Genomic DNA, 13,578 nt, shown 5'->3' with positions numbered 1-13,578 from the left:
GTCAAAAGTTTACTGCCGCCTGCCCTTACACTATTTAACGTAAAATATGTAAAAAGCTAAATTGTGTTGTTATTTAACAGTAAACAAATGTTGGGTAACAATGTTTGTGATGGAACGAACAATCTAATAATAATAATTCAATTTATATGAGTCACATAATAGTATATAATAATTTTAAAAAAAAAGGGTAATTTTTACAAAAGTAAGAAACATTAGATTCAATTCTTAAACTAAAAAATATTGTATAATACAAGTTATTAAAACATAATTTAAATATTTGTTCATAATGTAGGCATATTTAATTTGTTGTCTTATTCACTATACACAGGCACACGTAGGTAGCGGTGTTAAAAAAAAAAAAAAAAAACATAAACATAACACGCCACCAAGTTGCCAAAAATATGCTCTATACTTATACATTTTCATTGATTTTATATGCTGTATGCTGTATACAACTTTAAAAAAAATAGCCTTTGTCAAAATCTGATTTCTACACACATTCTTTGAAATCATTATCAATAAATCAACTCAGAGGAACTAAGATAACCCAGTACTATGCACTTTTTAAACCTTTCGTACGAAAAATATTTATTATACAGAACAAAATTCACATTCTTAATTACGATGTTAATAAAAAAAAAACCAGACAAACAGTACTAATTAAAAATTATGATATGAAAAACAACGAAAATATATTAATAATAATTTTAGGTTAAGTTTTTTTTTTTAAACTATACACATACACCAGACATGATTTATACAGTAGTTTAACATTAACTTAATGAAATAATATTAACACATTTCAACAGTTTTTGGTTAATAAATTACGTTGTTACCCTAAGATATCATACATCAAGATTAGAGAAAAAAAACCTTATATGAATATACATTATGTTAATTTAGAGTTAGTCAAATTTTCAACAACGATTTGCTGCTAATGTACAAATATCGACAAATTCTTACGCACCCTATTCCTCAGGCTATTGTTTCATAACCAATAAAATTATTTATGAAAGGGTGAAACAACAGTTCTAGTCTGGAACTCTAGGTCAATATAATATATTATATAATAATAATAATATATCCGTATAAATATAATGGTTTATACACATATATAGAAAAATCGCACACAAGCCTATTTGTCGTATAATGTATACATTTAGACAGTAAAATAATAGTAAATATTGCATAAAATTTACAAAGCCCTTTAAATAAAACGGTTTTAACCGCCTCGTGCATGCTTAAACGCACATATATTTTTTTTCCATAATAACTACACAATGTTTACATTATTATTATACACAATTCCTACATTCTTGACGCATAATAATTACCAATAACTTTATTCGAATACTACTAAGATTTAAAAAATAATAATTATTTTTAAAAGAATTAATTTTATCAGGAACCTAATAAACAGTTATAATTAAAATAATGTTATAAATTATTATTTTATTTTTATGTTCTCTTTTACTAATTCTTAAGTGAAATTACTAGGAAAATTTAACTTTCAATATATAAAAATATACCTAATCTGTGTTGAATTTGTTCATAATAAATAGTAATTATAATTAATAATTATTGATAAGCCCCTAATCATGTGCGACATGAGTACTTTCTCAAAATTAATCAAACAAAATAAATATAAAAATATATTTAAAAAAGAAAACTTATCTATAAATGATTACAATTAAGTATAAATTAGTGTGGTAGTTTACATTTTTCTTATTGTGTATTATTATAATTATTAGTTGTGGCATAATTTTGTACATAAAAAACCTTTGACGAATCACCGGCAAGAACAGATAGGAATATAGTGTTTTTGTATAAAACCGACCAGGTAATATAGTTTCATGAAAATCCACAGCTAAAAAAACTGGGATTACAAAAAAATTGAAATAATAATTAAATTTATACATAAATTGACAGTATTCATCCTTTTTCATAAGTCAATGCCTATATTATTTTAAGACTAGGCACAAACATTTTATAAGAATGACATCATCACTTTGGGATCAGTGTTGGTTATAATTCATATAATGTTATATTTCAAATGAAATACATTTATAATTTATTTATTTGAAATCTTGGTATTTATATGAACTGAATAACTAGTAGATATTTGAAGTACAAACTAGTAAATATGCCATGTCTAAATATAGTAATGGTCAAGCCATAATAAAATATGCAAGTGCCATACAATATATGTATCTACAAATATTTTAATGATACAAAATTTAACTTTGAATTTCATTAAATTAATTTGTTGGACCAAATATCATTAAATAATGATGATGTCACAAATATCTATGTTTGATAAAGATGTTTAATAGTAAACCTAATTTATATAACCTAATAAAACAAGACTATTAACACTTTTTAACTCTTTAGAAATACCTACTTATTAAACATAAAAGAAATAGGTTTAGGCTCGTGTGTTTTGTGGTGGACCCAACATCATGGGTGTTAGGTGGGTTAATGGTGGTGGACCATCTGCATTATGCGGTGGAGGCCCTAAGAAACGAGGGCCATTCTTGGTGGTTGGCAATATGCTGATTTCACGAGGATCAAATCTAAAAAATGTTTTAAATTATCAGACAATATTTATAATTCAACGTAAGAAATAGGCTTATCTCTCCTCATTTCTTATAAAAACCAATTATTTATAGCTAAAACAGGTATTAAAACTTTTAATGTACCCTAATAATATTTATTATAATTTGTTATATAATATTTATTATAACTTGTTATATAATATTTATTATAACTTGTTATATAATATATATATATATAACTGTATTTCAAAGATTTTAATACACAATACATAGCTGTTTAAGTTTAAATTCATCTCAGTGTGATGTTGACAATAATGAGTCCAAATTGATTATTTTTTACAGTATTTATATAACTTCATCAACATATTAATCTTAAATCAGTGAATTTATAATCCTTCAGTGGCATCTTTTTACACAATTTTGTCAACTTAACTTATGAATTTATAAGAATGTAAATGTTCCAAAAAACAAAACACTTTTATACCATTTAAATATTGACATTTTTTATTTCTAGCAGAATAAAATTAAAAATTAAAATTAAGTCTTAACATCTTATTGAAAAAATTTATTTAATTTTAAATTTACTTATTGATTGTTTTTTATATTTTATATTTAGTTTTAGTAAACAATTTTTACAGCTCAACAATTACATTACAGTGCAATTTTATGAAGACTATCAGAATATTAAATATTATTTTTAATTTAATATAGTTATAAAAATCTTTTACCAAATTTTTCTTCTTATTTAGGTTTATCTATAAAATGATAAGCTTTTCTTAATTTTTGTTTTAATAATTTTGTATAATTATTAAGTAATAAATCATAAATAATACCTAATGCTAGAATAGTTGGTGTCTGATTGCATGTAGGAACTGTGTACTGGCTCGTGGTCAGTAGCTGCTGCTGCTGCAGCAACATTGAATCGGTGGACTTTATTGATGTGTCTGACTAAAAAGCATCCTTTCACAAAGGCTTTACCACAAAATTGACAACAATGTGCTGGTCCCAAGTCATGAGATCTAAGGTGCGTTACAAATTGGATCTTAGAGTTAAATGATAGCTGACATTGTTCACATACAAACGGTTTTTCTGTCATATGACTCCATCTAGTTATATAATATAAAAATTAGACATTTTTTTACATCAAGAAATTACAATAAAAAATCATACTTATGAGAAATGACATAGCTTTTAACTGCAAATGTTTTCTTGCAGATGTCACACGAATAAGGACGCTCGCCAGTGTGCACTCTTTTATGAATGTTTAGGCTACTCTTTTGAGAAAACTTCTTTAGACACAAATTACATTGATAAGGCCGCTCACCAGTATGAGTTCTCATATGAACCTAAAAATAAAAATAGTCAGTAATATAACTATATGGAGTTAAGATAAGTAAACATAAATCATAACAAAATTAATACTTAAATTATTATGGTAATATGCACTTATACACACCAATATTTAATTAAGTTTCTAAAATATGTCATCAAATAGGTGTATTAGTTATATAAGAATTTAATACATTTTAAGTAATACTCTAAAATACCTACATTAATATAATAAACTATTATAAAAAATAGTGGCATTTAAGCATAATATGATCATTCTCAATTTCGGTATTGTGCAATTTATAATTTGTTCTTTATATTGCTGTGATTAAAAAGTTATTGGTAAAATAAGATAATTAAAAAAAATCATGGTAAATAGCACACTCTCAACTCAAAATACTTAAGAGGATTAAAATATAATTATGGTTTGAACTTTAAACTTGTTGTTTATTATACTTCTACATAAAAATGTACATTCTACATATTGCAACATCTCATAATCATGTGTTATATAAAAATGTTATAATTAAATTAATTTTAATATCTAACACTGGTACTTTTTTAAATCAAATACTTAAAAAACTATTACTATAACATATCTAAAAAAATTGTTCAAAAATATTAACTAATTAAGATTAATTCAATAAAGCAGATGTGAGGCCAGCTATCTTGTATGGATTAGAATGTTGGACAGTAGGCAATAAAATAGAACAGTTGAGTGTAGTAGAAATAAGAATGTTTAGAGGGATATGTGGAGTGACTAGGAGAGACAGAATAAGAAATTAATTTTTAGAGATAATTTAGGAATAGCACCAATTTATACAAAATGTAGAAGACCAGGCTGAGATGGTTTGGTTATGTTATGAGAAGAAGTAACACGGAGGCAAGAGAGTTGAAATATGAAAATTAATGTAAAATGAAATAGAGGAAGAGAAATACCAAGAAAAAGTTGGACAGACGAAAATACATAATGACACTTTAGCTAGTATAAATAAAAATATGGGGGAGGAAGTCCAATAGAGGAGTAAAACAAGGGTAGACATTGTCCAGCCCCATTTAGTTGTGATGAAATGAAAGAAGAGAAGAACAAGAAGAAAATTAACTGTTAAATCAAATGGTAAAAATCAATCAAATATGTCTTTGAAAAAAGGTATTATAATGCACTTACTTCCAAATATGGTTTACGGCAAAAACAGGCTTCACATTGTGTACAACGATAAGGTTTGTTGTTTGAATGTGATTTTAGATGTACATAATATGATGAAGTTGATGCTAGTACACGTCCACATATGCGACAAGCTTGAGGTTTAGATCGAGATACCGATGTGGACGAAGGTACAGGAGTACTGGAACTGTGTTGCTCATCGCCGTTGACTACAATGGACAAAGGTGGACTGCCGCAACTGCTGTTTTGATCGCTGATCACATTGTCAGCAACTAGGCAAGGCCTTATCTGAAATCAGGAAAGACGCAGGACCGTTAAAACCTTTCTGTTATGACATTCTACGGGCGAGTATGCAGGTTCTACGTTCGCTCAGAGGTACTTGCACCCACCTCAGAGTCAACTTTGATGTTCTGCTTGTGCAATCCAAGCTGTTGCATATACTTGACAGCGGCATCATGTTTACCCAGGTACTGTGGCTGTTGCTGCTGCAGCTCGTATTCGGTGGCCGAGAAGTGCTGTTGCGTTTGCTGCATAATATCGTGTGTGGTGTGCGCGTCGTCTGACTAGCTCATTGACATGGTTGATCAACGCACTACAATGGGGGCAGAAAAAAACGAAAACCGATGATCGCACAAATCGTTTGCATACTGTAGATCATTATTTTTATTTAAATATTGTTAATGTTATTGTTCGTCATCATCATCATGATATAAATAAAAGCGGACGCCAATAAAAATAGATCGAATATGCACCGCCCGGGATCTATGTGAAAACGTCGTATCAGCGATACGGTCGCGGCGTTCGAAAGTCGACGGCCGTCGTCGATCCACCGCCATCGACATCATCGACGACAAGCGATAAAAACAATACGAAAACGAGCGGCACTCACCTGCTATGGTTGTCGTATACACTGTTTGTATGCGTTAACGGCACAGAGTCGTTTCGGTGGAAGCCCGTTAGTTAGATTGTAGGAATTAATCGACAACGCGCATTCTCTAAACGATTGTTATTATTATTATTATTATTATAACAATATTAATGTTAAATAGTATTTAATTGTAATATCGTATATTATTATAGTAATTATTATTTGTAACGACCAACAACAATAATAATAATAAGAGTAATAATAATAGTAATAATAGTAATAATAATAATAATAATATTAAATCAAAATAACACGCGTAACAGACTTAATCGCGGTCTGCCGTCATAAAAAAATATTTATACCGTGATATACACGCATATACATATCATACATATGTAATAATAATATAATATAATATGTATATATACGCACGCATATGTGTATATATATTGCACTCGGAACGTTAACGTGATACGGGGTGTACAGGTATAAACATTATCGTAATAATATATGTTATAAACGTGAATATATGTGTACGGTGTGTACGTATAGGTAACTGAAGAAGAAAGGAATGCGGCGGCGGCGGCTGCGGTGGCGGCGGTGGCGGCGGCGGTATGGTACCTATGTAGTTTCCGATGGTTTCCGAACGGGGAAAACGAGAAGAAAAAAAAGTATATAATGTATAAATGTAGAAAGAGAAAGAGAGGAGAGAGAAAAAAAGAAGCCAATCGGCGGCGCTGTCGGAGGTGCGAGCCCGGGTCCTCACAGATAGCGTCTCTGAAAAGCGTCTGTCGAATGGCGGAGTGGGAGGGCCGGGAGGGGAGGGACGCCGTTCGTCGTTGTATTTACGAGACGTCGAGACGTTTTCACCGATCGGCGATCGCCGTTGTCTTTCCCGACCATGTTTTAAAATCTGATTGCCGGTGGCGGGCCTCCACAATAACATTATATTAATGAAATTACATAATTGAATATTAATTATAACAGAAACTAGAAAATAATTCTAATTAAATATTTTAACGTGATCGGCACCGGTCAATTATTATTTATATATTTTTGTCGATTTCATCGGCGCGATCCGGGGGGCCAGTTCGTGTACTACCACGGGAATAACGTCGGAAAATACGCAATCGCTCGACTGTTTTCTAATTTCAACGACCAAATCGTCGAATTATACCCGAGACATGAAATATTTAAGTACGATTAGCCCACAATTCAAATGTCATCATGACTCGTCCATGTCGCGATCGTCAAAATGTGACGGGATTTAACACCATTTGTAGCCGGGCTCAGTGTCGTTTTTTAACAATTGTATTTTCACTACGTGTTACACTTATTTTTGTGTTCAAACAATACAAAAAAATCCTAGTGGAAATTAAAAACATTTGTACGCTCGCACAGAGACGCTCAATGCCCGTTCCCGTTGTCAATCGCCATGGAAGAAACAATTACCATGGAACGAATTTATTGTTTTTAAGGTTATGACGATGATAATGGAGCGATATTTAAATTGTTCATTTGAAAACGAGTGTATTGTTAGCTTATTTTAACTCATTTGCTCGATAGACAACGATTTAAATTAAATATTAAAAACTTAACACATCCTACATTCTGTCGAATCTGATTACGCAAATGGCACCCAATAGATAACAACGATGTCTGATTTAAGATACTATTCGGAAGTATGATGGTTTTATATATTATATTATAATTATTATACAATTGGTAGAACATAATATATTATCTATATACAGTGAAACCTCTAAATACCGGACACTCTCGATCGCCGTAATTTTGTCCGTTATTCAGAGGTGTCTGCTATTCAGAGGGGAGGGGGAAAATTCTCGAAAATAACTTGGAGAAATTAATAATTATACATAATTACAACATATTTTATTATTTATATAATATTTATAATCAATGATATTTCTATATTTATACTATTTTAATGTAAATATTAATTGTACATATAATTATTTGAAATTATGTGAAAAATTTAGTTACTTTAACTTGTTTAGACCTTGGTGCATAGTAATTTTGTGTATCAAGACATTTTCTAATTCAATTGCGTTTGAGACAATATACGTATACGAATACGTTCGTATGTAATGGAATCACAAACACAACTACGTACGAGTTAGGTTAGGTTAGGTTAGGTACGTACAATATAACAATGACAACTTATTCTAGATTTAAATTAAATTTATTGAGAAATTATGAGCATGGAGACTGAAGATTGATGGATATCGTGTGGTTGAGTATATATATATAATATATATAGGTATAATTGAATAACTTGGCCATTTCCCACTTGTAAGCCTAACTACTGAAAAAGTATTAAGTAATAAGTCGTAAGTACTATTAAAATAATTATTGAAGTTAATATAGTTATAAAAAATGAAAAATATATTTTTATTAATGCCAAAAATAATTTATATAGGTTTATTATTTTTCTTTGGTACCTACTTATTAATTATAAATGCTAGGACATTTACCTCCTGTTTTTTTTTTTTAATTTTAGAGAATGTGAAGTAAACTGGAGAAATATTTAAATTTCTCCTCAAATCCTAACATTGTCCCCCTTATAAAATTCCTTTGGATGCCTAAGAATACAATTGATTATAAATACTATTAGGCGTTATGGTAGTATTGCGAAAGCATTTACAAATTTACGAATGATTACAAAAAAATTATAAATATTATAGATTGTCCACTGGCACTGGTTGGTTTTTCAGCGACATGGTATGAGTACTCTATAATAGTTTAAAGGTACATTATAAAATATTTATAATCAATGTTATACCTACTTATAACTTTTGAATCCCATTCGTGAATCTACTTTAACTAATCAGTGAATAATAATTGAGTGTATTAGTTGCCTATATCATTATTCGCACGGTGAATTCTATGATACATATTAGTGAATAGTTGCAATACTTGAAAAATTGAACATTAGTTTATAAAACTCATATCCCTATATTCCATCATAAAATTGGTCGATGGTATTGATATGTTTTGAAAAAATAAAAATTATTCAATCCATTTATAAAATATATTTAAAATGATCATATAATTTTTTTAACTGATATTGGTATGAATAAGCATGGTTCCAGATAATTTTCTTCCTACATCAATTTGAATTAAATAGTTAATCATTGAATAAAAAAAACGATTCTTAGCGAAGGAAATATATCCATATAACTATATAGGTGGATCAGCATCTATTTAGCTTAATAAATTATATGGTATAGTTTGTTAATATTTTAATATATTATAATTGTTGAGTTATTCCTGTTTATTAATAAAAGCTAAAATAATAATAATAATATGGTTTATTTTTATTTATATTACTTATTAGAATTTGCTGAAATCGGTTGTTGACATGATTTTTGTCTTGTAAAGTTTAACTCATTAGTAGATTTATTATAATTCGTTGATGAGTTTATTAATTACGTTTTTTTTTTAAAGTTCTGCGCATTGCAGAACAAATCATAAATCCGTTTGGTATGACATAAAAGCAGTTATATGAACTTTATGTTGCATAATTTCTAATTTTAAGGATAAAAATTGCTATAAATTCCGCTTTTTGTTTTTAACGATTTTTTACATCTTTTTTTTACACATTTTGTGAATTACAGGTCTATTTTCGTAATTTTTGGATTTCGAAGTACATTTTTAAAAATATTTAATTTCGTTATTATTTGATTTACCGCATACAGGTACGTTAAATCTGCAATACTAATCATGCATGCTTATTATAAGAACGTATTACTGTTGTTGTCATAATATAAATATAATAAATATGTATTATAAATAATATGTGTATATATATATATATATATATATATATATATATATTTCGTATGACATTATTTTAATAAAAAACACGTCATTAATACATATATCACGATACATTATTCATTGTATTAACAATTATAATTTAGCGTAGACTACGTTATATAATACTATTGCCTATTTTATGTTTTGTTCCACTTAATTTGTATTTAACACAATAATATTGTCGTCTACAAATCTACAATATTGAATGTAGGTACACAATATATTCTAAATAGTAAATATAGATACAATAGGTTTCATAATTAGTTAGATGGGGAGTGGGGGATATGTAAGTATTACTTAAAATGTATAACTTATAAGTATAATGCTTTTATATAGTTGAATAAATTAGTATATGAATATGATATTCGATTAGGATAACGCCATTATTTTACCGATGTTTTACATGGGTTTGTTAAATAAAACATATTCATATTATACTGATATTTGATATCTTGTATAGGTCGTGTACGAGTTATGTGCGTCTTACTTTGACTTGGCACTACTGGAAACCGGAAGCGAGGAAATTCACAAATATACATACAAAATATATGCAATACTTATATGAATTCGACATTTTGTTGCATTGCACGCCACTATTAAATCTACATACGCAATCGAGAAAGGTGCGAAAACGATTTGATTAGTTGCCTATAATACAAGCTCTTCCCAATTTTAAATGGTAATTAATAAAAATCTATTAGTTCAATATTATTATTAATGATAGAGGTCACATTCAAGAAACTTTATATTATATATTATAAGCATTTGGATACATTTTATTTCAGTTCAAATTTTGACACGTCGTTAAAGTTCATTCATAAATCAACTAAGTGTATTCGTCATCGCTAAATCGTCTATTTCCGTCTTTATTTATTTTATTAATATTCTAATCTTTATTAGGTTTTTGTAGATCTCAAACGCACTGATGAGATTAATATAATACAATATTTATGCTACATTTCACGTGATTTATACATTCTGCTCTAAAATTTAAGCGAGCCTCGAAGCTTGCATAGTTGCATATTATATCTTAGATATTAGTTGGTCACAAAATTGTATGAAATATATATTTTAATCATCGCATAAGTTAATATATTACATTGAAGAATTAATAAAGTTGAAAAATCTCTTTTTCTATTGATTTATCATTTCAAATTTCAATAGCTAGATGTACCTTTGTACACACATTAACTATGATATTATAATTGAATATTACTTTTATATTATATTTTTAATACATAATAATTATGATGAATATTTATTACTCACAAGTTTTAATGTCAGTATCGGAATGAAATATGTTTTAACTACCTATGCATGTAACGTAGTTGTGAAATTCACTGTGAATAGTTGTGATAGTTTTACATAAATATATGCATATATTGAATATTGCAGAGTATTATGGTTATAAAAATACAAAAACAAAAAAAAAAGTGTATTAATATTACATTTCAAGTGTACAAAATAGAATCAACACGCGTAGCATACAAACAGCATGATTCACCAAGCTTGCTCACTCCTATTTTTCTTCAATAATCCAATAATCGAGTTATTCAAAATCTGATTTTCGGAATTTTTAAGCATAGATACTTAGTTTGTAAGTAATTATAAAATTATAATTATAAATAAGTAATTATAATTATAAACCCTATAGGCTATTGCTTTGAAATACTTAAAGAGATACCAACATCACCAATTTATGTTTTTCAATTGAGAATCTTTTAGTCCGTAAATTATTTAGCAAATCATTTTTTTTTTTTTTTTTTTTTTTTTTTTTATTGATCGTTTACAACTTCGGCAACAAAGGCCATTAGTTATTTTATTTTTTACATTACGTTTGCTTACATGTTTAGATTTGGTTATAAATATTGGTTTGCTTGAGGAAGTTAATTAAATCTGCATTGAGTTGGTGATTGGCTCCAAGGGCTGCATCGAGGTTGTGTGATATCCCGTGATTGATCCTTTCTTGATTATACTTTATGCAGTCCGATTAAATCATTTTTAAGGATTTCAAGGATAATATTCATGGGTAATAGTTTGAGAAAATTAGCGGAATATAACAATTTGAACATTTAAGTAATTAATTGTAATGCATCAACATATTTTTGGGCGATGCCCGTTTCCACCAAAAGTGTACCTTTCCCTTTTACACCAAAAGTGTATCTTTCCCTTTTCCAACAATATCCGTTTTCACCAAATAAAATTATTTACCACGTTTTTACAAAAACAATTGTATACTACTATTTTATACGATTGAAAAAAAAATATCAACCAATTATAAATATAAGTAGATACAATGTATACATAACTAAATACACTAATATATCATTTTTTCAATCCAGCATTAGTATTTTAAATAAACTTATTACTGTAATAAAGATTTTAATATAAGCGTAGGTAGTATACAAATTATTTTAGTAAATTAACCATGGTTTAATTATACATAGATAGATCTCATTTGGTGGAAAAGGGAAAGATACACCTTTGGTGGAAACGGGTATTGGTGGAAAAGGGAAAGGTCTACTTTTGGTGGAAACGTATTACGCCTGGGAGATTGTAAATTCCGCCCGAAATGAACAGGTAAAAACAAGGGCTGTGGTAAATTCCGCCCGGGAAAATATCCAAGCAAAAAAAGGTACATGTAAATTCCGCCCGAAAAAATATACAGGTACAAAAATAGTTCCGCCCGGAAAAATAAATATTTTTAATCTAAGCGTTCCGTGAATGTACGACGCGACCGTACTTTTCGCGACGCGGTGCGTGTTATAACTTATAGTATTGGGAAGTCACAACATTTTCGAACACGGAACAATCGTATCTCAAACGATAATCGTCAATCATGTCATATCATATCAGCTTTGACTGCAATATTGTGGATCTAAAATTTCAGATAGAAATATTATAAATTGTGTTCAGTACACGTCCTAGAGTCTTATACGCTTATACCTAGTGCCTACGCTATAATGGCTCAACTTATCGAATCAGAACGTGGAAATATACTTTTATAATATTATATTTTTATTTTCGGGCAGAATTTACATGTACCTTTTTTTACCTGAATTTTTTTCGGGCGAAATTTACATGTACCTTATTTTACCTGTATTTTATTTTGGGCGGAATTTACCATTTTCGGGCGGAATTTACATGCGCCCTTACGCCTATATTTTTATATAATGATTTTTTAAAATGACCCAAGTAAATAAATACTAGATCCGTCGTTTCATCTATTCTATTTGATATTTTTGTAAAATCGTTTTATAGAGGACTATTATAGTATAAACATTTTAGTAACTGAAAGTTTACTTTATTGAATTTTGAATTAGGTATATATACACACTAGCCACTAGGCACTAAATAATTTATAAGTAACAAAACGGGGTTCTCATTTGAAAAAACAGAAGCTTGTATCGCCATAAGATAGACTTAATTTTAAGCAGTACAAAAACATATCAAGAATTTTAAAATAATATTATGGTTGATCGTTAAGTATATATGAAAATTCAAAAAACTAGAATTTGAATAAATTCATTATTAATGGAAGATATAGGGGGGAGCAAGTTCATTGCTCGATGAATCACTCTGTATAATATTTAATAATTAATAGTCCATAATATAATAGACGAAAAATCGTATTGTCCGAGTGCTCGTGTGTATAAAGTGTTGTTATTGCATATACGTATAGTGATCCGGCGACGGTGGTGGGAGTAGTGCTCGCGGGACTTGCATGATGCGCGTTATATGCGCGCGTAATGTAACGTTTTGCGCGATTCTTGCGCTTACTCGCTTACCACTGTACACTATAATAATAATATATAACAAAA

At 28.8% G+C, this 13,578-nt stretch overlaps 1 protein-coding gene across 1 annotated transcript; it reads right to left on the bottom strand.

Annotated features, from left to right (window-relative positions):
- Nucleotides 1–141: 141 nt before the first annotated feature.
- On the bottom strand, nt 142–6,534 carry LOC107168178 (uncharacterized). Its single transcript, XM_015517497.2, has 7 exons — nt 6,350–6,534; nt 5,939–6,044; nt 5,439–5,641; nt 5,053–5,337; nt 3,726–3,901; nt 3,389–3,661; nt 142–2,573 (listed from the first exon to the last, which is right to left on the bottom strand). The coding sequence occupies exons 3-7, from the start codon at nt 5,580–5,582 to the stop codon at nt 2,426–2,428; spliced, it is 1,026 nt and encodes a 341-aa protein (XP_015372983.2). The 5' UTR covers nt 5,583–5,641; nt 5,939–6,044; nt 6,350–6,534; the 3' UTR covers nt 142–2,425.
- Nucleotides 6,535–13,578: the final 7,044 nt, after the last annotated feature.

The sequence above is a fragment of the Diuraphis noxia genome, unplaced genomic scaffold, assembly GCF_037042655.1.
Source record: "Diuraphis noxia isolate RWA-SAM2 unplaced genomic scaffold, SU_Dnox_SAM2 contig0003, whole genome shotgun sequence".
NCBI classification, from domain to species: Eukaryota; Metazoa; Arthropoda; class Insecta; order Hemiptera; family Aphididae; genus Diuraphis; species Diuraphis noxia.
Note: the sequence above shows the minus strand (reverse complement) of the source record. Positions and strands in the feature narration are given on the sequence as shown.

Excerpts from the sequence above, each read along its gene's own strand:
- LOC107168178 (XM_015517497.2), bottom strand. The coding sequence starts at position 5,582 with ATGCAGCAAACGCAACAGCACTTCTCGGCCACCGAATACGAGCTGCAG. Across the intron at positions 5,338-5,438 it reads ACATCAAAGTTGACTCTGAG|ATAAGGCCTTGCCTAGTTGC; the intron begins GTGGGTGCAAGT and ends TCCTGATTTCAG. Across the intron at positions 3,662-3,725 it reads AGCTATGTCATTTCTCATAA|ATGGAGTCATATGACAGAAA; the intron begins GTATGATTTTTT and ends TTATATAACTAG.